The 23,641-nt window shown below is 39.7% G+C and overlaps 3 protein-coding genes across 3 annotated transcripts in view; all 3 read right to left on the bottom strand.

The window, feature by feature from the left end:
* The window catches only part of LOC116399386 (serine/threonine-protein kinase SBK2-like), a 6,776-nt gene extending 5,492 nt beyond the window's left edge, over positions 1–1,284 (bottom strand). The window contains exon 1 of the mRNA XM_031876512.1: positions 1,107–1,284. Coding sequence (XP_031732372.1) covers positions 1,107–1,112 — 6 coding nt within the window. The 5' untranslated portion in view covers positions 1,113–1,284. The remainder of the gene's footprint in view (positions 1–1,106) is intronic.
* A 3,223-nt stretch (positions 1,285–4,507) lies between these two features.
* LOC116399369 (uncharacterized) lies at positions 4,508–11,845 on the bottom strand. The gene is made up of 5 exons (XM_031876482.1): positions 11,821–11,845; positions 6,339–6,505; positions 5,706–5,801; positions 5,442–5,609; positions 4,508–4,675 (listed from the first exon to the last, which is right to left on the bottom strand). Exons 1-5 carry the CDS (start codon positions 11,843–11,845, stop codon positions 4,508–4,510), a joined length of 624 nt encoding a protein of 207 aa, XP_031732342.1.
* Positions 11,846–16,978: 5,133 nt separating this feature from the next.
* Positions 16,979–23,641, bottom strand: part of LOC116399358 (myelin-associated glycoprotein) — a 10,212-nt gene continuing 3,549 nt past the window's right edge. The window contains exons 7-12 of the mRNA XM_031876461.1: positions 21,924–22,060; positions 21,453–21,591; positions 20,078–20,177; positions 19,780–19,798; positions 18,767–18,844; positions 16,979–17,395 (exon numbers count right to left, since the gene is read on the bottom strand). Of these exons, the coding sequence (XP_031732321.1) occupies positions 17,291–17,395; positions 18,767–18,844; positions 19,780–19,798; positions 20,078–20,177; positions 21,453–21,591; positions 21,924–22,060 (578 nt within the window). The 3' untranslated portion in view covers positions 16,979–17,290. The remainder of the gene's footprint in view (positions 17,396–18,766; positions 18,845–19,779; positions 19,799–20,077; positions 20,178–21,452; positions 21,592–21,923; positions 22,061–23,641) is intronic.

Genomic DNA, 23,641 nt, shown 5'->3' with positions numbered 1-23,641 from the left:
ACACACACACACACACACACACACACACACACACACACACACACACAGGCCTGGAATGACTGCGTGTGTGTTAGAGATAAATGTCCTCTTCTACTTGAGAATGGTCTCTGTGGACCACAAACACCAGAGTGATGAAGGGCAGGATCATCAGCATACAGTTAGAGCTGAAACGTGTAATTGATACCAACATACCGATATTATACAAATACTTGAGCTTCTGAATCTCCTTTCACTCCTCGTGCTTTTAAAAATATACATTCTACTATTCACGACTATTCCTTTTCAACAGGTTTCAGGATTATTAAACAGCATGTATGTGAATAATGTGAACGCAATATCTGGCAATTAAAATCAAACATTTAAGGCAATACAAGAATTAGCTGATGTAGATGATTGTATGTAAAACCTCCAGTCTAAATATGTTCACAGTATCAGTGGGTTAACTGAGACACCAGAGCCTCAAAATAGCAAAACATCTTGATGTTTATTCTTTTGAGGACTTATTTAATCAACTGGGTTGAAGCAGCTCACAATAAAAAGAGTAATTTTTCGAGACAAAAGCCGCCAACAGTATTAAAAAGGTTTACATTGCACCCTAAAATCATTCTCATTGGTCCAAAATGTGTCTTAAAAGTGTTACAACATTTATCTTCTATTAAATTATGATACGATAAGGCAACAAAAGCCCTCCGATGATAATCATAGAGATAATTGTAGAGACAAAATAAACACAAAAATGTGAAATGTTCACAATGCACTTCATGTAAAACCCTACTGCATCAGACATTCACCATGATCTCTATAAAACACATCCATTTGGATTGTTCCTGCTCATGACATCAAAATAAACTCCATATTTTCAACGTTCTCCATCTGGTAATTGTTATTTAAAGGGTCAGGTCACCCAAGTTGTGCCTCTTGTGGAATCTTCATCATGCAGATAGTTTTTATCCGTCCAGGTTATGACGTTATGACATATCTGTGCAGTTCCCATGAAACAAGAGGTAAATGAGAAAGTGTGTTTGTTTTCTTACACATTGAGTGAACTGACCCTTAAATCGATGAAAGATTGCGGTGAGAGAAGCTCGGCAGCAGCTTTGACTTACTGCCATTCTGCAGCTGTGGTTCAGTTCAGCACCGTTGATCTTCAGTTAGAAATATGTCCAACATAAATTCTCTTCATTTAGCAGGTGCACCTGTCAGGAGATCCTCCACATCTGCTGCACTTCTTTCCACCTTCTGTACAACAAACACCCCGGTGTGTCTCGGTGTGCTGCAGAGAGAGTTCGGCTGTGGTTTGCAGTCAGAGGAGAAACTCTCCACACTGACCGACGAGCTCGGAGAATTTCATGTCTGTCCTCACCTCCACTCCTCCCCCCGGATCCTAGAGAGTGTCCCGCTTGTGTGTGGGCTCGTCCTACTTTCCTACCATCCCTCATTTGAGCATTTTCTACTTGCCTTCCTCCCTCCCTTCCTTACTCTACCTCTGTGTGTGCTCTGCAGAGGAAGCTTATAATCACTGTGTTCATATGCATGATTGCATCTGTGTGAAGTCCGGTGTGAGTGCTTTCGTCAAGTGTAAATGCATAAAAAAGTGTGTTTGCATGAACTGTGAATTTTATTCTAGCGACTGAGTTGTGTTTGATCTTGGTTTGGATTAAAATGAGCTCAGTCGTTTGGAGAGTTTTGTCGTCATGATTACAATGAACTTGGTTAAGATTAAGGAACTGTCGGTTTAAAGAAACCAAAGTTGGCAGTTGGTTTGAAAAAAAGATGGGAACCCATCCTTCGACCCGGACTTCCTCCTACACTCTATTTCAACATCAGCTGACTTCAGTCAACACAAGCTGTTGATCTGTCGGTCAACAAAAGGATCACCTATCACCCTCTTTCTCTCTGGGAACAAAACACCATCTTTATTTCTCCCTCCCCTTCTATTTCTAGTCAAAGAATATGTCCCTCTAACACCCGGACCCCGCTGTGGGCTGTGGATCAAGATCTCAGCTGCTGCCGGTGACAGCAGTGCGTACAACTGCAGGATCACTCAGAGTTTTCCCTGGAGGGCCGGCGTTATGGCGAAAGTCTGTCTGTGTGTAAGATCATCCGTCTGTGGCCACGTGTCAACACGCTGACATTACGCAAGTCACTGTGTGTCACTTCAGGTCGCAGGCTGAACAGCAGCGGCCTGCGCATTCCCACATGTGTCACTCAGCCCCGTGTGGCTCTTTTTAACCTCGGTGCTCTACGGGCGTTTGCATTGCAGTGGCTGCAGATGTGGAGTTTGAGTGATACTGTAACGCTTGAGGCAGAGAGTGTCAGTGCTGCACCCTCATCATGAACCGCCAAAAAAACATCAGTCTTCGTTTTTTGCAACTTTTATTGACCCACAGTTCAGCACAAGCACAAGGCCTTCAGCCTGCAGTCTCCGTAACTCACTCTCTTAAAGCGACAGTGCTCTCTTCTAAAGGGTCAGTACAACAATTTTCCTCAGAAGACGTAAGTAATATTTTTAACAATATGAATTTGAAATTAGATGTTTGTAAATAATATGTTTCAGAGCGCTACATCAGCAACGCTTTTTTGTGAAATCTGTAAGCTATCAATGCATGCTCATACAACGGTTCGTCTGATAAGTTAATCCTCATTTTTCGTGCGAAAGTGCAGCAACACACGCGTCGCTTTGGGCTCGTTACGTAAGTGCTTATCGACCTTAATTATTATTACTATCGACCACATAAGATATGTTTGTTAACAGATAATATCTACGCTCCATGACATGAGACTAGCCTACTGTTGAACCTAAGGGCAGACACTGAGACGGGAGGCAGAGGGCAAGTTAAAAGGTTGGTAGTGTGAGCCGGGCTGAAAGGGGGTTCTGGAGACGAAGGCCGACGTTACGTCAGGCACAAGGATACAGGTTTCAGACAAAATACTGACGGATCAGTAGAAGACTCTAATAGGCCAGAAACAACACTGACTGCTTGAGGAGAATCTACGATCTGGTGATGTGGTGATCAGGTTTTTTATGGCAGGGCTGATTATGATGAGAGGCAGCCTGTAGCCTGACACCTGCACACCTGTGTCCACTCCTGCAATCAAACAAACACACACACACACAAACACACCTCCACTCGGACACACAAGAGAGAGAGAGACTGCAGGCTAAATCATCAGGCTGTTCTCATACAACTTTTACAGCTATACCTATGCTAATTAATTTGCTTAACAATTAACAGTTAACAATGTGAACTGAGGTTCAGTTCAACCGATTATTTCTTCCACAGTTTGTCATGTTTTGCGTAAGATCACTGATGCAGTGTTGTGTAAAGTGAGATTCTGTTAGGAAGTAGAGTGCATCAACATGGAGCAGATCTCTGTTTCAAGTGTAAAACTTTATTTAAGACTTCATGTCAAACATACAAAAACAACATGTATAAATAATACTGTAAAAAGGCACTCCAGCATGACAATACTTTATTATTATTATTATTATTAAATATTACTTAATAGAAAACCAATAGAAAAAAAATTGAGATGCCTGCATCTCACACTATAATATATAAAAAGCTCATAAATACTAAATAGTAGAAAAAATATTAATAGTTTTAAAACATTTTCTCGTCGTTTAGCTGATTGAGTCAACACTTAGCAGGCACTGTGAATGTAAACAGTCTCACAGGGAGTAAAGGTCACAGGTGGGGCTTCCTCTGCACAGTGCATCAGGACTGCACATTTTCAAAAAGCTACAAGTCAAATGAGACATTTCTTAAGAACATGTGATGAACCGTCTGCTTTCCTGCTGAACTGACGCATCTAGAACATCAACATCTGGCTATTATCATGACAAATAATATGCCAGTCATGACAACGCAAACACACTGATGCTAAGCAGGTATGGTGTTCACCATGTTCACCGTCTTAGTTCAGCATGTTAGCATGCTAGCATTTGCTAAGTTGCACAAAAAGATAAACGTAATACTGATGGGAAAGTCATTAGCTCTGCAGATATTTGGTCACAAACCAAAGTATCGGACTAATTTCAATTTTGACCTGATGGTGACGCCAGATGTAAAGTCAGAGGATCACCAAATCATCCTGTGGGGGACATGAATGTCTGTACCAGATGTCAGGGCAATCCACCCAACAGTTGTTGAAATATTTAACTGGAAACAGCGCTAAAGGAAAAATCAGGTAATCAACCAAAGTCAGTAGGATTCTTCTTCTGGGGACCTTAAATGTTTGCGCCAAATTTTATGCCAATCCATCCAGAAGACGTTGAAATATTTCTCCGAATAGGAGAACACTTTGACCTGTGTGCAGCCACTGGGGACCATGAATATCTGTACCAAACTGCATGGCAATACATCCAATAGTTGTCAAGATATTTCAGTCTGGACCAAAGTGGTGGACCAACCAAATTCCTCATATAAGCAAACATCTAGTATATAAGTCAACAGTGGTTTTATGGGAAGACATTGGCAGTTGCTTGTTCGCTGAAGGCGGAGGCTTAACGTCGAGGGCAGCGGGAAGGTCTCAGAAGCACCAACACTCTTTTTGACCACTTACAAAAGACTTGTAACTGTTCAGAGATCTCAACGGAGAACTGGAGGACGTCGAAGGCTGTGGAGACGACAGGGAGGGAGGGAGACGGAGACTGAGGAACCTCTTCACCGATCTAAAGACAGAAAGAATTATTACAGTTCAGAGGTTTAGAAGCAGCTTGGAAGTCAAATCAAATCTGTTTAATTTTCCCTTCAACTGCACAATGTGCACCGGTTAAGTTTAATGAGAAATCCACCCGCAGACAACAGGAGTTATTATTAATAATTAGCACTCAGAGTTCATATATATATATATATATATATATGTTTTTGTTCTATTTGTATCTTTGTTTTCTCATTGCTCTCCTACTTTATTCTTTTTCACTGTGAATTGAACTGATGCTGAGCCACACCAGATGTGATGTTATTAATGAGCCAATTTTCATGAAAACATTAATATGATGGTGCTTATTTCATTTTAAATTTCTGGTCTTATTTTCAAGAGTCTACATTAATATTTCAGCGTTCTCATTATTAAGTAGTGAGTGGTCTGTAGGTGTAATGATTTTTCCTTTTTTCATTTCATATCTTATTGTTAATAATTAGCTTATTAGCAATTCAATTTAATTCATTCCATGTGTCTTGTTCTGTGTTTTCCCTTTCTGTCTGATGAAGCAATTTCCAGCATTTTATTCAATTGACGAATTTGACTTTCTTTTCACTGACATTTGTTTATCACATTTTATAATCTCACTTTTTTTTTTATCCCTAATCATAATTTAAACTCAAGTAAAAAGTACTTTTTTTACCATTCCTCTTTAAATTTTTGTTTTCTCTTTTGGGGTGAATTGTCGTCCATATAATCCCCGTAAATGAACCAAACCATGCTGGTCCTCTCACCTGGTGAAGAGATGCGTTCAAGAGGCTGGACAGCTGCAGGAGGTGAGAGCTGGCGCCCTCAGCTGACTGGGAGGACAAACTGACGTTTTCTTTGGCTGTTTTCAACCAATCAACATGCAGCCCGAAGGACCGAGTGTACAGGAAGAGCTGGGGGAGTGACTCGTTCAACTGTGGACACATTAAATACACAGAGAGAGGAAATATAAATCTGCTGTTTAAGTTCTCTCCTGACATAATTGAAGGCCTTGATTCCAGAAACTTTACCTTCAATGAGTTGAAATCGGCCGCAGTGTGTTGTATGTGAGGAAGACCGCCCAGCCGAAATTCCACATCCTCAAAGTGCATGCGTTCACCATCTGGCTGTTGGGAACATGATGAGAAATGAAGGTGGCTTTAAAAAACAGAACATTTGACAACAGAACAGCTGCAATGTTAAACACTTTAGGAGAAAAAAAATGTGAGAAACCTTAAATCAGTAATTTACATAACATTGTCAGTCTTATATGGATCTTTATTTGTGTTTGAACGGAGGAATAATCATTTCTAATAAAATATACGTACAAAAACATGAATAAAAACATGTATTTATCACAAAACGTTAAGATTTCTGTCTGTTTACGTGTATTTTCTATCAACCAACTAATCTGTTTGGTTGACTGTTCAAGTTAGTATATTTATTTTCTACACTAAATCATGATACGTCAATTATTAAAATATGTTTTTTCTGACAAAATAAAAGTTAAAGTGAAATAAAAATAAATTACTTTTTTTTTTTTATCCCTGATGGGAAACTTGAAGACGTATAAACCGCATCAGAGGTAAAAAACAACAACAAAAAACAGACTTAAATATCATTAATTAAAGCTCATCCAGGCAGTACACAGTATAGAGACTTACCAAGTCATGGAGTGTTTTGAATATGTTGCTCAAGGTGTCCACCTGATGGATCATTGATTTAAACATCCCACAGTGTGGAGAAATGTGGACGGGACGAGGTGATGAATGGACAAACAGCTCAGCCAATAGCAGCAGGTGGAGGAGACGAGGAGTGGAGTCATGAATCACTAAAGACAAGAAGAGATTTAAAGAAAAAAGAATGTTAATTATTGTGTATTAACATTATTGTGTATGTAGTGGAGAAGATATTTTCTCAGATATTCAGAACGAGACTTCTCTTTGAGCGGGACTTAAGAAAAGACCGGATTAAGAAAAGAGTAAAGAAAAGTCTTTTATTTCTCTTCAGGGTTCTTTCTATAATTCTCTCAGACACTTACAATAAGAATCTGAGCCTGTTAGTCACAATAACAAGAACTTTATGTGGACATAACACTGACTCTTCGCAAGTGCCCCTGCAGCTTGTTTCACAGTTGCAAAGGCACTTTGATCTGCATGAGGAGCATCATCAGCATCATTGTCACTGTTATATTCTGTTATACAGTTATTTAAAAACAATCATAAGAGCATAAGAGTCCAGAGATGAAAGGTCTGCGGTGTGAACAAAGGTTTAGTGACCAAAATAGGTCAGACTCTGATTTACTGTTATATTCAGTGGCTGAAAGTGTGAGTGTGAGACGAGGAAACAGATTTCTGCGGACTGGAAATTTGTATTTCTGGGAAATGAGGTCTTGCATCTCAGCCGGAAATAAAAGTCATTCGTTTCTTGTTTAAACTTCTCAAAATGGACCTCCTCAACGCTGCGGAGGAGGTCCAGGGTGGATGGATGTGAATATAGTCGTGTTTCATACCACCTGATGAGTAAAAGTCCATTATTCACTCTACTTTCAGCTTCGTTTTTGGTCTCCACCAACTCGTGGGGAACAAAATGCTCAACTATGTTCACCTGTTAGCTCGTTGCTAACTGTGTCCGTCTGCTGTTTGTCTGATTGAAGGAGGTTAATGGAGCAGAAGTTGCATGAAACCAAAACAATGAGCTGAATGACGCTGAAGTGAACTTCAGACTCTAGTTATAATCCTACATGGCTTCATCACTTAATCATCTTTCACTCTCTCAGGAATGAATGGAATGAACACCTCACCCTACGTTTGATAAATACACAGAAAGGAATCATCAAGCTGTCATCCCTGTCAATCAGTCTGAGGGTGAATAATCCCCCCAAATCCTCTGTGGTTTGCTTCGTCTTGGTCTCTTAAACTGTTTTAATCAGTGACGATCTCTATACAAGGAAGCAACACTTCAATCAAGCCAGTGCACGTCTGTAAATCTACCCGCAGGTTCATGCAACTTGAGAAATCCTATAATAACTCAGGGCAACAAAGAAGCCAACTGTCTGTTAGTGTTGGATCAGGGTGAAGGAATGTGAGGTATGCTGCGGTGTGCTGTGGGCCGCCCCCCCCCCCCCGCCTGCTCTGGGCCTCCTGGTGGAAAGGGAGAAGGGAGCTGGTGGTGCAGTCTGACTCAGACTAATCTATGCGACGCCTCAGGCTGCACTCTTTAAAGGGAAAACATCCACTTTGTCATGAGTGTCTGACTCGGTGCACTGTAAACACTTTTACTGTCATTCAGTTACTCTCAGGTCACAGGTCAGAGGTCACAGGGAGGGAGGTCCAACACACGTTTTTGTTTTGAGTACAAAAGATCAAAGTCAACTTTGGAGCTTTTCATGCATTTTTACCCTTCAGTGTTTCTGTTCAAACTCCTCCTCTTGCTGTTTGATGTGGTTTCATGCTTTATCGTTTTTAATCATGAATTGCTGTTTTTTTATTAAATAGTTTACAATATAAATATATTTAGTTATTATCATAAGTTATTTATAAGTCTCAAAAAGGTGTCACAATCGAGCCGATTTGTCTTAAAAACAATCAAGGCAGAAGAGTACATATTTGAATAATTAAATGTATCTTCAGCAGCAGATTTGTGTTCAATCTGTCCGTTGCAGCTCAGAGTTTATGCCTTCAAATAAAATTACAAACAGTAATGTTGCATTACATACATGCAGCATATCCATTCATAAAAGTGAATTCAATGCGGACTAACAATGAGAAGCGTGAACTGAAGCGTCCTCACACTTAATTATAATAAAACACAAACATAAAACATCCTGCTTTAAAAACAGAAATATGTGACTGTAAATGCTGTTTTTAATCTCAATCATGTGTTTTTTTCCCTTGTTTATTCCTGGTCAGGCTCATATGCAGCTGCAGACAGGAAACAAGAACAGCTGCAGAATTATCTTTCATGAATTAAAAAACACGTCTGGATCTTATTCCAAGATCTGGATTATGGGAATGTCCTGCCTCTTAAAGAGAGAAAACATCAAATACTGTACCATATCTGTCTCACTGTGAGTTAGACATCGACTTCCAGCCCAAAATGACAGTCTCGGCTATATGACAGCATTTCCACAACAGGCAGTTGATTGGAGGAAACATCTAACAGTGGGACCTTTCACTCCTCCTGCTTCTGCCTGAACAACTGCACCAGTAAGATGATTCCTGCCTTCAAAGTGAAGTAAGGTTTGAAACACACATAATCCCATTCAAGGCCTAAATGACAACAAACAGATGCTCACCCAAGTCTCAAGCATCCACAACTGGCCAGTGAATCAGTGCACTTACGGCTTCCTGCCAAAACACTCCATTAAATATCAGTTACGGCAGATTTCTCCCCGTCCGGTAATAGGTCAGGTCAGGTCATTGTCAGCGCAAACAGGAAATCTGGAACAGCATCATAAGGCTCTTGGAAATTCCTTCTAAAGAAGACATCAGCAGAAAGCCTCTGTCACACGAGAAAAACATCCCCCGGCAGTGTTGTGTACAGTCATGTATTTGGCAGAGCAAACAGCTGTGACAGCATTACAGCTCACGGCAGAAGTGCTTGAGAAGCAGAGTGAATAGTCCGTCTTTGATGCATTTAGCAGATCGTTTCGTCAGCACACACGGAACACCAACACACGCATGCTGCGCGTCACGCACACACACTTCCGTTCCACTTGGTGTCAGTCTTCTGTCTGACACAGTGAACGCCTCATCTCCTCAGCCAGGCCCTCTCAACCTCAAGAACTTCTGATGAACTTCTGAACGGTTGTGAGCTGCGTCTGGCAGGAAGTGCCAACTTCCTCCAAAACCAACCGATAAAACCAAGAAAGCTTTTTTACTTTCAAGGAACTGGCAAACCACGAGTGCAATGCTTGACTTATGAGCAAACATCCATGTGGTGCGGCACACTCATTTCTATGGTTTGAGAAAGCTCTACAAACTTTGAAATGTCAGAGTTATTTGAGATCAACTTTAAGTGGCACTAATCACTATTTTAATATTGGATCAAATGATTATGTGTAATGTGAAAGGTGTCACTCGTAGTGACGAACGCACAGCAAATCTTTTATCTTTTGGTTTCACGACTTGTAACCTCAAAGGGACAGTTTGTAGGATTTGGTGGCATCTTGCAGTGCGGTTGCAGGTGGAAACATACGGAATATATCTACACTTACTCCTGCCTTTCCAAGACGTAACGTGACTCTTCGAGTGCAAAAAAAGCTGAAGGTTGGGAGAACACCAGATGTTTTTACACACATCAACAGCAACACAGAAGACGTCTGTGATATCCTCATATTAGATGATCTGGATCAGGTTTTGGCACGTTGGCAAGTAAAGTGATTATATATAATTGGATATAACTCCAGTTTTAAATCAGATTACCCTAACATAAAATGCAGGAGGCTGCAGGGCACACTGTCATGAAGACTTCCCTGTTCACCAAGAACTGACACTTTTATAACCCAGTAAATAACTAGATGGACTATTGTCCTTTTCACAACATCTATCACAGCTAATTGTTTAGTTTCTGAGTGTTATTTTCTGACAACACAGTGTGTGAATGCTGAGCTTTGTGGCAGCTAACTCATGAACATGGCAACTTTATTAAAAAACAGATAAAGCCCCAAAAATCTATTTTCAAGTTTCACTTGAACTGAAACCTCAACTGCCTAGAATTAAGGAAAAAACCCTGTTTCACAAAATCGTGATCAATAATAACATAAGAAACGCACACTGTGAGCTCTGACTGTGTGTGTGTGTGTGTGTGTGTGTGTGTTGCAGTACCCTGTTTCCTCACACATCATCAAGCTTGACACAGACAGTGTGACATCATCCAGGAAGTTTTACAACTGCAGTACCACAGTTGGCCACTGGAGCAAACTGTCATCACCACTGAGCCCTTTCTCCTGATACATCCATGATCCGTCCTCATACAGTGAGTGTGCAGATTACATTACAGTAAGTGATGCGCGTGATGGCATCATCGTCTGCCTACCTGACTCATGTGTGTCACCCCTCTCAGACGCACACACCTACACACACACACACTCAGTGTTTAATGACTCTTGTTGTTGTTTTACGAATCAGCAGGTTTTAGTATTTAGGTGGTAATCGACATTGCCTTTGACTTCACACGAGTGTTATGTAATCTCAAAGTCAGGAGAACACCTGTGACTGTGAGAGAAGACCTCCACTGGTCAGTGATTACAACTTTTCATTCATAAAAACACACAATCATTCCTCACTGGTGCTGTTACATGAGCTCCTAATGACTATCACAAATATCGTGTACAAATACACAAATATTGTGTATAATTTAGTGTCAATCCTTTGGATTTCAGTCCTGGTTGATCTAAACTTTCTATTTGAAAGAAAATGATGAAAGTGTATTTTTGTTGATACATTTTCAGAATTGTGTGCATAGTTCCATTTAGTTTTGCATGTTTACAATCGAGAAAAACTGTAACACAGTATCAATATTTTCAGGGAATGTCGCCACAGAAGCCCAGTTCACAATACTGCAATGATATAAATATTGCAATACTTTCATTAGTGGGCCATTAGTGAGCATTGGCCATAGAAAGTAACAACAAACTGTTGAGATTATCACCTTAACGTTTACAATAACAACAAAGCTATTTTACTGTTTTGGTACATTAAGTCTGATGCTGCTGCTGATGCAAGTTCAAACCACTCAGGGAAACCCCCCAACACACAAACACACACATTCACACAGTCACTGCCAAAACCTGACACCCAACTCTTTGTGAAATCTAAATGAAATTCAATCACATTTAAAAACTAAACCTTCTGTTTCAGCCACAAAGATCACACACTCATTCATTCATTCATTCATTCACAAACTCTCTCTCTCACATCAAACTGACTCTAAAAGTAAGACCACCTCCTCCCCACACACACTTCTACACACACACACTAAAAGTATCATAAACAAACTTACATTTCATCTTTTCTGCTGCCGCTGTAGTAAACAAACCTCCTTCTCCAGTCCAGTGTGTGTACTGTACGTGTGTGTGTGTTATTGTGTGTGTGGATGAAATGTAAAAGTTCCCTTTTATAGCACAGCAGCATGACACATCACCTGAGTCATCAGCCAACGTCGCCATCAACGCCCACACTGGACAGCTACCCCCCCCCCCCCCATCCCCCATCCCCCATCCTCTAGCCCCCCTCATCTGAAAAAAAACCCCCAAAAAACTTCAAATGTCTGTTTGTTGAGCTGATTCTGAATGAAGTCAATCATTAATAAAATAAAAAATGTGAAAATATTAAATTGAGTAATTCTCTCCCCCTCCCTCCCCCTCCTCCCTCTGTTCCCTGATGTCATCACCTCACTTTCTTCTTGTGTCTCTTCTTCACACATAAAAACATCAGCAGAATGTCATGTCAGAAAATTAAATAAAATTAAAACTTGATGAGGCAGAAAGTGAAAAGAAGAGAATAAAAATAATTTGTTCACATTGAAACCTCTCATCTCATGTCCGAACTGTCTTCTCTTGATTACATTCTTCTGCTAATTCAAACAGAAAATCATGCAACTGAACGGGGGAAAAAAGGGAAAAGTCAAGCGTGTAGATGAAGTGACGACATCCCGGCAGCACAGTCCATTAATAATAAATGCAGGAAAGATGATAAACTAAAGTAAACAAAGACCTCCTTCCTCCTGTCACTGTCAGGAGAAATACTCTCGACCACAACGAATGTGCTCTTGAACCACAGCTGCTGCACCAGTAACACGTCTGTGGGTCGTACTGGGCAGCTCCCAGTGTGGCTTCCTACCAGCAACACAATTAATTAACCAAACCTGGATAACAGGAAGTAAAACTCAACAAGACAGAGAATTTTATGATTTAACAGCGTTACTTGCTTCAGTTTTTGACACAATTACTGTATTTTAATGTTTAAACACGTTTCTACATTTTATGAATTCCTGGCTCGACAATATTCTTGCCAAAGAGAGAAAAACAACAAAATGTCATTAATTATTAATCCTTGTTTTCTGGAAATTTAGGTTTCCTGTGAAATTGAGATTTGAGTTGAGATTTCACTCGTCAGGGTTATTGCGTCAGTTCCCCTCAGTGAAAGTCATCTCTGAATCATTCACTCTCTTTCAATCATGTACCTGTTTTAGTTTGAAACCTGATTAGAGTGGCTATAATCAAAATGTTTATACAAAAAATGCATCAATGACAATTATCACCTGGATCTGCAGCTCAATTTTGGAGGATTTATGGAGCTTTGGCATATCTCCGTCAACTTTTGAACCTATGTGGTGAATATTGAAATCTAGGTAAAATTTGCCTAAAAAATTAGCTTTTACACAAATGCTTTGCAGACTCATTGACACAACTGTTGAGATGATATGGGATGACCTGGGTAAACATGTGTTTTACCTCCAGTTTTTATTTTTAAATGTCTTACAGGCAGGATTTACATTCAAACGTCTTAAAAGCTATAAAAGTTATTTCCAGAGGTGGAAGATTAACTTTGTTTTCTCAACACCAACCGTTCTGCAGAGTGTAACGCTGTCTCCTGCTCTCAGCTGCCAATTTGTACAGCTGCTGTTGAGTTGTGTTGCGTCATAATCACACGTTTGTCCATCACATTTTTATTTCTGAGGGTTGACTAAATAACTCCATTTTTACTTAAACCATTAAAACCGCCACTTATCCTGTTTGCTGACGCGCGGATGGTTTTTACACTAAACTATCTCAGAAGATGTCATTGGAAACTTTGGACGTATTCGTCATGACGTCATCCATTGGTTTGTGGACCTTTTAAAGCCTCGAGTTCAACATTTTGTCCGTCGCAATTTTTGTTTTTTTGCAACCAGTGACTATAAGTGCGACCTGTCAATCACAGTGTAGCCCCGCCCTAAAGCATCCCCTGCTTTATGGTCTGTTTGACTCTAAATGGACCATAATGTACTAAATGAACATCATGCTGTATTGAAGAAGACTTGAAACTAGAGATTGAGACCATAAACTCATGTTTACAATGTTTACTGAGGTAATAAATCAAGAGAGAAGTAGAGTCATTTTCTCATAGACTTCTATACAACCAGAGGAGTCGCCCCCTGGTGGACACTAGAGAGAATGGAGGTTTAAGACACTTCTGCATTGGCTTCACTTTTCCTAGCCTGTTCGCTGACTTGGATGTTTAGTGACACAGAAACATCTCATAAGCCGCCATTGGAAACTTTTTGAAAAAGGACAGGCACTTTAAAAACAACAAATGTGGCAGGTGATGAGCAAAAACATCTTTTCCATCCAGAAAAGCCTTCAGTGTCATGTTCTTGCTCTTCTTTCTACAAAGAAATTCTCTCCATTTCTGACATAATTGATACTATTGCAGCATCTACGCTAACCTCTTTAGGATCCGCAATTTTGTTGTCATGTTTGTGATGTGACATGTTACATTTTTACATTTTCACTTTTACATCGTTATTTTAAGCCCAACCATGTTTTCCCTAAATCTAACTAAGTGGTTTTGTTGCCTTAACTTATTATGACACTTAGAAATATGTAGACAGTTAATATTTTACAGTTCAATCAGGTCCTTATGCTGATTAAAACCATAATCCTGGTGGTACTTTTCCTACTATCACTTTCACCACTGTGAACTAGTTGCATGAATGGAAATTTTTATGAGCAGGTTCAACTAATAAGTCACAACTTACTCACTCAGTTGAAGTCACTGTGGATGAAAATGTCAGCTGAAAAGTTAAGTTGCGGCATCATTACGTTACTCACTTCATTAACCGATCGGGAGTTTGGCTTGTGTCGAAGCGACATCGTCAGCAGGCTCAAATTGCATCGGGAGGAATGACGTTGAAAAATAAGTTTCCAATAAGCTTAAAATTTCCTGCTTCTGATGAAATGTGTGTGATAGTTAAATCTCCACCCACCATGATACAGAATACTTGACCTACCTGAGGGCTGTGTCCTGTAATGTACCCCCCCTTTTTAAATGTAAGTTACAGTCCAGCGATGGAGTTTTGCATCAAACGCTGAACTGCTGAACTTTGTGCCAGTGAAAGTGATGCACGGAAACATACGTCATAACGGTCGCCCTCCTTTTGTCATCAAAGACAATCCCGTATGCGGTAATGGAGAGGCTGTGTGCGTGTGTGTGTGTGTGTGTGCGTCTGTGTGTGTGTGTTCGGGGGGGTTAAGGGGGGGCCTGTCCTCAATAGTGGTTTTCACAAGCCCACTAATCATTTCCCCAAACACCCACGCTCCGGATATCTTCTACTTTTTTATCTTCTTTTTTTTCTCTCTCTCTCTCTCTCTCTCTCTCTCTCTCTCTCTCTCTCTCTCTTTCTGACCCCTGTTGAACGGAGGAATGTGAGGAATGCAGCAGTGAATGGGGGAGCGGGGGGGGAAGCAGCATGCAAATGACTGACGGACGCAGGTTTTCTTTCTTTTTTTGCTCTGACAGAAAGTGTTTCTTATCACATGTATTTCTGGCAACAACAGAGAAAGAAAAAGGCCGTCCGAACCTGAAACGATGCAAGTTGGCACCTTTCAGCAAAGGCATGAATAGACACAACGGACGCTTATTTTTAGGCATCAAACACTGCCAAGTTATTCACATTAGGCAGGAATTCAGCATGGCAGCCAGACAACGGACCTCCACCATGGAACAACCGAAGCGTGTCAGTGCTTCCTGTGGAGTTTCTGGAGGATGTGTGTTTGCTGTTCTGTCTGAGACCCCCGACATGACTCTGATCTCATCCTGGGTTAAGTTCCAGGAGGTTTAGATCATCATATATGTAGACTGTTATGTTATGCAGCTGTTACTTTTTTCCAACCAAGACAGGAGTTAATGTTTTCTCTCCCCCTTGTTACCACGCTCGCTCAAAAAGTCTCAGATTTGGCTCATCGGTTGTCTCTTTCCCCTGCTCTCGTAGGGTTTATCATGGTCTCGAACACTCGGCTGGTGATGGATGTCAAAAATACCCAAAATGTCTCCGTCCCAGACGTCAGGAGCCACATGTTGCCGGCGATGGATGCTGCAAAGCACCTCAGTCGTTTGTTACGCCTGTTGCAGCAGAAAACAAACTAATCTTGGTTCAAACATGCAATGTGTAAAATCTTGCCAGAATTTCAGTTTAAAACATTCAAGAAAATGATCCTTACGAATGATCAATCACCAACCGAATGTGAGGAGGTTTTGACGTTATGTCTCATTAAATACAGGCCTTTGGTCCATGCCCATCAGCGCCTGTATGAGACCGGAGACGGTGTGTAAGAAGTGGGCGTAGTTGCTGCTGTTTTGAAGCCTCGAGTTTGGCATTTTGGCCGTCGCCATCTTGGTTTTTTTTAACCAGAAGTGTCACGAGAGGGTGGAGCACTGGATGAACTGATTTAGGCGACTAAAATGATACAATTAACTTTTATGAAGTGAAAACACACTGTGAAAGGGTTAAAGTTGTAAGACAAAACACGGACCGTCACAGACCTGACAACGTCGTGGTAGAGACCTGTCAATCACTGTGTAGCCCCGCCCTAAAGCATCCCCTGCTTTATGGTCTGTTTGACTCTAAATGGACCATAATGTACTAAATGAACATCATGCTGTATTGAAGAAGACTTGAAACTGTAAGTTTAGTTTTATGAAGAGCATAGGATTAATTTGTTTGGAATATGTGGCCGGCTTTACACATCACACCTTTAAAAGTTAGAAATAAAAGAATAAACTATATTTGGAATACATTATTAAATACAGCAAATTCAGTTTTCAATTATCTGCGACAACCAGCATCAAATTCACAACTTTTGTCATTAATAATGATATTAAAGTGAGTAAAGTAATGATGAACCGTGTATTTGGCACCTCAGTGACCCATCAATATAAACTCTGCTGATTGGTTGACAATGTTTTTTCACATCATAAGCTGTTCATGTGCTCCAGTAAATTACCAAAGATGATGTGTCACTTCGCAGATCAAAGAGACGTAAGTTAATGAGGCAGAACAGAAGATCCTTTGAAGCAGTCTGACCCAAGTCGTGTTTGGTAAATGAGGCGGTGATGTTAACATCAGCACATCTCGCTGTCCTTCTATGGTTTTAACCTCTTGACTGTCGGTGTAACCCGTGTCTACAATGCTGCATCTCTTGAGTTTGTTATCTGACACAAAAGTCTCAAAAATAAATCTTGAGAACATAACAAATGAGCTAAAAGGATGATTTGTTAGCAGTAGAGAAAGGTAGGGGAGATACAAAAAAAGTCTTTAATTACTCCTCATTCACACAAAACTTTATTCAATTCCAGTTTCCACGTAAACTATTTTCCAAATGTATCATAATGAATAACAGGACGTGTGTGCAAAAGTACGCGTGAGACATCAACAGTAGAATTATTTGTCACATGTGATGGTAAAGTCACCAGAAACAAACAATAAGCATGATATGGCTTCAAAGAATGCTTGAAAGAAGGTGGATAAAGAATATAGAATAGATACACGTGACATTTCACGACACAAAGTCTAGTTTGAAATGTTCACAATCATATTCAGACCCTTTCAATGAAAACTTCTACCGCTTCCTTCAAGTGCTCTTTGGCGGCGGTTGGTGTTTGAATCTGGCCTGCAGGGCGATGGGGTTCTCGTAGTTGTGAGCTTCATCAGAGGGTACCGCTTTAGGCTCTCGAGGCTTTTTGGGATAAAAAACAAAACACATACACACACAGAGAGTACAGGAACACACAGTTATATTAAACTTTAAATAATTGAAATCAACGCTTCACTCTCATTGAAAAGATGTCTGATCTCACACAGCTGCCTTCCTTTTTAAACCTCATTAACTATTCACACCACCAACCAATCACAGCATGTATTGCCTTCGTAGGGATATTTCAAAGTCTTAAATTGGAAAGTTGGACAACAGACAAACATTTTGTCACAATGACTATTTTTACAAGAACAAGAATATCCCACTATTATTCAGAATATGAAAATATTAAGAATTTGATACGGGTCATGTAAACATCATTTTCCTTTTGAATGTTCCGAAGTAGATCTTTTTCCGAATGGAACATTTTCAGATTAAGGCACGTGGGATATGCCGACATAATTCCGGTTTAAGGAGCATTTTTGTGGACATGTATACAGCGCATTCAGAAAATGCATCTAAATGGGGGGGGCGCAATTTGAGACTCACAGCCTGTTTGCATTGTACGGTAGTTATACACAAACCGGTTTGCAGAGATGCATGCCCGGAAGAAGAGCCCACATTTCTGGTCGGAAGGAGGAACACACCTACTGTTAAACATTATTCAAAAAAAAGCTTTGGCTATCGTCAGGTTTTTGGATATGACAACATATCGCAATGCCGACCTTTTCAGGAAGGTGGTTGAAGGAATGAAAGAGGGAGGCTGTGTTTGGAAGGTCGAACAAGACCGCCAGCTGTTACGTTAGTAACATCGGAGAAAGCACGGCTGCATGCAAACGGGAACACATATACTTCCATTCATTGTCAAAAACAAAAACAAAACGGGACTTTCAACCAATAGACCGCCTTCTGCATCCCGTGTGAAACCCAAAGTCAAAGTTCACTTGTTTTATTTGAGTCCACAGCTTCAATAACGTAACAAACAAAGTCATTTTAAGCCAAACTACGTTTTTTAGTAAATCTAACTGAGTAGTTTTGTTGTGATTTTGTATTTGTTTCAATTCATGACATTAACCACATGTTTAAAACTGTTTGAAACTGTTTACAACTATCCCAAAGAAATATGTTGAACTGGAAAGGTAATTGAGAATGCGGTTTATCTGCAGGGGAACGTCATTTTGTGGGAGGCATTGTTCCAACACGTTCCAACATGTCTGAGCATGAATAACGCTGATACATATCCGATTCATCACTCCTTTCTTCCTGCTTCTTTTACACGTGACCTTATATGTGAAAAGTGGATAACAGTTAGTCAGATATCTCGTCTTGAACACCTCATGTTGTCTGATGAACACCGGTGGGAATAACATGATTTCTCATTTTAATAAATATGTGCATGAGGTTTGCACATACCTGCAGTCGGTCATAGTCAGACGTGATGCTGCAGGTTCTCAGATCAGTGTAGGTGTGTTCCGCCTTCAGCTCGATCTGCTGAGGAAATGAAAGAAGAAAGAGATCTTATTGATCCGGTTGACACAAAATCTTCCTTCATATTCGTGAGGATAAACATCTTAAAACTTATTTGGAAATCAAAACTGATTTGATATCAACAACCCAGATGCAGACACAAATAAAACATTTAAAATGAAACATAAATGTCGACTATGACTTGAGCAGCGTTTTAGAAAGGTGATTTAAACAACTCTAACCGCAGGCTTGATTGTTTATATTGTCAGTATTTTAGGATGTGGGAGCAGTACTGGTGAAAGAGTCGCTTCCAAAAGAAAAAGAAAACGAAAAGAAAACTGTGACTACGTCGTACCACAATCATGACGCACAGTGGTAGAGGTACGAATAGTAAAATTGACCTTTAGGTTCAGTAAAACGTCATGAATGAATGCCCACACTCAAATTAACATTCGTTTTTTGCATGCGTGTCAAGAAAGGATTACGCATCCAAAACTTCTTCAGTAGTTGTTGCATTTTATTTATTGTTATGTAAAGAAAATGTAAACATTGTGACCCTTTTCCTGAATAATGTTTTCTGCATGTGATCCTTTCTGATTAGGAAAACCGTTCATCTAACATATCGTGCATAAAGCACATTCACGGTAATTGTTTTTGCCATACTCTCACCTTCTTGTATTTTGAAAATCAATTAGACCGAGATTGTTTATTATTCGTGGCTGCTGCACGGAGGAGACTCACTCTTTAAATAAAAAATGACGGATCACATGTTTAAAGATTAGTCACTGTGAGCGCTACAGTCAAACAGAGAGGACGAGGGATGTCAGCGAGACGAGACGGTGACGAGCAGAGGATGTCAAAACTCCTTATCAGATCTTCTCTGTGTGCTATGCGGGGGATCGTTTTTAACTGTCTGGCTGTCATTCACTTTCTGTTTGCGGTGAGAAATTTCCACTTACCTTCAGCCTCTTGGAAATACTTGGAGCGATATGAAAAACAAACAGAGAAAGAATGTCAGCCAAAATTACAAGGAAATATGTTTATTTTTCATGGCAGAGGACCGAGCTGCAGATAAATAGTTGTTTAACACCAGCATGTCAGGTTTCCAACGACTGGGAGTGTCTTAACATTTAACAACAACATCATGATATAATATTACAGTAATAAACTCGGGCTTGCTAGGAATGAAAAGTTATACCTCCAAAACAATGGGAGAAGTGTAGGAGGGAAAAGAGACGTACAAACCGACATCCTTACCTTTGATACTTGTACACATCCACAACAACAGTCAGGATGTAGAGGACCAACAACACTCCACATACAATGTAGGGAAGCGCCACAGCACACGTGCTGCTGCCTAGAAACAGAGTTAAAACACGGCAGCACGACAGACAGCAGATTAAGAGGAAACTAACAAGTAACCGTTATTTGTTGTTGCTTCTTTCCACCTTGTGATGTCAGATGAAAGATATCTTTGACTTATTTGGCAATCAAGCCCCTGTTTTTGGCGCGTTCACTTCCGTTCAACTTGTATTGTTTACTTAAGTCAGTGATCTCCTTCATTTCTTAGAAGTCTTGTCTCTTTCCAGAGAAAAATACAATTGCAATAAGGGCAAAAATTGTTTCCTTTCTGTCCTTCACCCATGTCTACTAACTCAAAATAAAAAAACACTTTGGATTCACTTTACTCTGTAGCTTTACATCACTTCATCTCATTCAACTTTGCAGCCTCACTTCACCTGATCTCACTTTACTTTCAGGCTTTACTCCACTTCCCCTCACTTCAATTTACTTTTCAGAGTACTTCACCTCACTTATCTTTACTTTGTGGCTTGTGTTTTGAGTCGTCGCGCTTTAATTTTCTTCGAGGCTTCACCCCACTTCACCTCACTTTACTTTGTAGCCTTACTTCACCTCAATTTACTTTGTAGCTTTACTTCACCTCACTTTACTTTGTAGCTTTACTTCACTTCACCTCACTTTACTTTGTAGCCTTACTTCACTTCACCTCACTTTACTTTGTAGCCTTACTTCACCTCACTTTACTTTGTAGCCTTACTTCACTTCACCTCACTTTACTTTGTAGCCTTACTTCACCTCACTTTACTTTGTAGCTTTACTTCACCTCACTTTACTTTGTAGCTTTACTTCACTTCACTTCACTTTACTTTGTAGCTTTACTTCACCTCACTTTACTTTACTTTGTAGCTTTACTTCAGTTCACCTCACTTTACTTTACTTTGTAGCTTTACTTCACTTCACCCCACTTCACTTCGTTTTGTTGTTTTATTTCATCTCACTTTACTTTACTTTGCAGCTTTCTTCACCTGATCTTACTGTACTTTGTGGCTTTACTTTATCTTTCTTTACTTCCCTTCACTTCAGTTGACTTTATAGCTCACATGTTACAAATAATCCACCAAAAAGAGAAGAAACACTCTCAGAATCACAGACACTGTCGCCTGTTTCTGTGTATTTAACTGTAGATCTTCTCCAGTTGACATCCTGTTAGTCTCAGATTCCATCGTCAGGAGCTGGTGAATCATCATCCCGTGCATTGGATTAACCGACAGTTTCTGAATCAAAAGTGGCGACTTGCAGCACAGTCGAGATGAAGCCATATGTTGTTTACCTGCAGTGACGTTGACCTCCAGAGTCACAGGTCTGGACCTCTGGGAGACCTTCTGGGTTCGAGCTTCACACAGATAAACCCCGCTGTCCGTCCGACTGACCTGCAGGACCATCTGTTCTCCTTCATCCGTCTTCGTCAACTGTCACGAGGAGAGGTGATACACGTTTGAGTTCAAAACTAAAGTGAGGACAATTTGTTTTAGGGAACGAACACAAAAGACACACAATTGATGGGAATTGAAGTGCAGTTACTGAAATGTATTTTTGAGGATTTGGTTTTCATACTGCGCACTTTATAAGATGTGCATAGACCTTGTATCCTAGTATAAAGATACTCTTTCAGTATGTAGAGCCAATTTCCAATGTCTTGGCCACAAAGAAGGTAAAATAAATGTGTCCCTGAATGATCGTACAGATAAAAAAGTATGCAAAAAAAACCTAATAAAGTAAAATACAATAGAGTGTCTGTTACCTTGCCACTGTCGACTCTGAACCAGGTGTAGCGCGTCACAGGTGGGTTGGCATCACTCCAACATGTAAACGTCACAATGCGGCCCTCAGAGACAGGAAGGGACGTGCTGAGCGTTGCCACCGTGACTCTAGGAGCATCTTGGGAAGCAGATAGTGATATCTGGTGTTAAAATAATTATTGCCAAAATAATAAGCTCTTCCCAATGAAGATGGCTTGTTTTGCTTTTCAAATCCAGTCGTGAAAAGTACATTTACTCAAGTAACGTACTTATATTCAATTTAGAGGTATCGGTCTTAAATTGATCATTTCCATTTTCTGAATTAATCATTAAACTTTTTAGTTAATTCAATTCAATTTGAATTTTATAGCACAAAGGGCTTTGCAATCTGTACAACATCTACTCTATTACATTTTTCATATTAATAATACAACAATATTACAAAATACAAGTGACAAATAGACTATGATGTAAAGGTTTAGATAACATAACACTTTATAGTAATTAGTAATTACAACTACCCCCTTATTAAAAAAAACATCAAATATACACAATAATTGTCATCCAGTTGTATTTGTTCATTGGTCAGAGTTTAGTTTTGTTCAAATCTTCACACACACTCAGCAACCTTTTATCATGCCGAGCATTTTTAAAGAACTTAAAGAACTGAGAAAATCAGACTGGAATAATTTGCCTAATTAATTTAGATTGATTACTTCTTCCCATGACTTAAAGCAATCTTAGCTTTCTTATCTTTAATCTACTTATTCTTGTTTTTCATTGTTTGCCTTCATTTCCAGTTTATAAATAGACTCAGTACTTTGACATAATGTCATTTTGTTATTATTATGCTTATTATTTCTTTAATTATGTATGTGTGCTTTGGGATGGGATGGAGAAAGATCATTTTTTGTGAATGTCTTTGTTGATGTTTTTGTGTCGTTGAATTGTTAAATGTGTTATTATTATTTTTTAATTTTTTGCTTGAATATTTTGTTAACTTCCATGTTTAGTGCCTGTGTGAAAACGAGATGGTGCATCTAAAGGCGTTTATCCGATATTACATTTTGAAACAATAATATACATTGTTCTCTAAAGAACCATCGTGCAGAATGAGTCCTTTCACTTTGTGTTTATGTTGATGTTAATACTTTTGTACTTAATGCCTTTTAATTGTAAGTATTTCTACTACACGTAAGTACTTCTACCACCACTATCACACACACACACACACACACACACAGACACACACAGGCTGCAGTACAGCAACAAAGGCACTTTGTGTCATGCTTGCAGTCATATTCTTCAGCGGGTTAATTACTTCCGTCAACACCAAGTTAAGACAAGTTCATCACTTCAAACACTGACTGCTGAAAGAAAAACTTCTGTCTGTGCAAAAATAAAATCCCCTTCAGGTCAAGAGAGTGGAAGTCATGTTGAAACAAGCCGACTGCATTCTCAAACTACGTTGTATTGTGTCTAACGCATTCATCAACTTAATGGGCAATAAGTCAGAATATGAACTTATTACAGTCAGGTAGCTTAGTCCACTGGTTAGTAGTTATCTTAGTCCACTAGTTAGTAGTTAGCCTAGTCCACTGGTCAGTAGTTAGCTTAGTCTGCTGGTTAGTAATTAGCTTAGTCCATTGGTTAGTAGTTATCTTAGTCCACTAGTTAGTAGTTAGCTTAGTCCACTGGTTAGTAATTAGCTTAGTGCACT

This window comes from Anarrhichthys ocellatus, unplaced genomic scaffold (genome assembly GCF_004355925.1).
Source record: "Anarrhichthys ocellatus isolate YVR2014 unplaced genomic scaffold, GSC_Weel_1.0 scaffold110, whole genome shotgun sequence".
In the NCBI taxonomy this organism is placed as follows: domain Eukaryota; kingdom Metazoa; phylum Chordata; class Actinopteri; order Perciformes; family Anarhichadidae; genus Anarrhichthys; species Anarrhichthys ocellatus.
The sequence above is the reverse complement of the archived record's forward strand: the minus strand, read 5'-3'. Positions and strand labels throughout refer to the sequence as shown.

Coding starts and splice junctions, on each gene's coding strand:
- LOC116399369 (XM_031876482.1), bottom strand. CDS start 11,845: ATGGCGACGTTGGCTGATGACTCAG. Junction 6,506..11,820: donor GACGTTGGCTGATGACTCAG/GTGATGTGTCAT, acceptor TCTTGTCTTTAG/TGATTCATGACTCCACTCCT. Junction 5,610..5,705: donor CCGATTTCAACTCATTGAAG/GTAAAGTTTCTG, acceptor ATGTGTCCACAG/TTGAACGAGTCACTCCCCCA.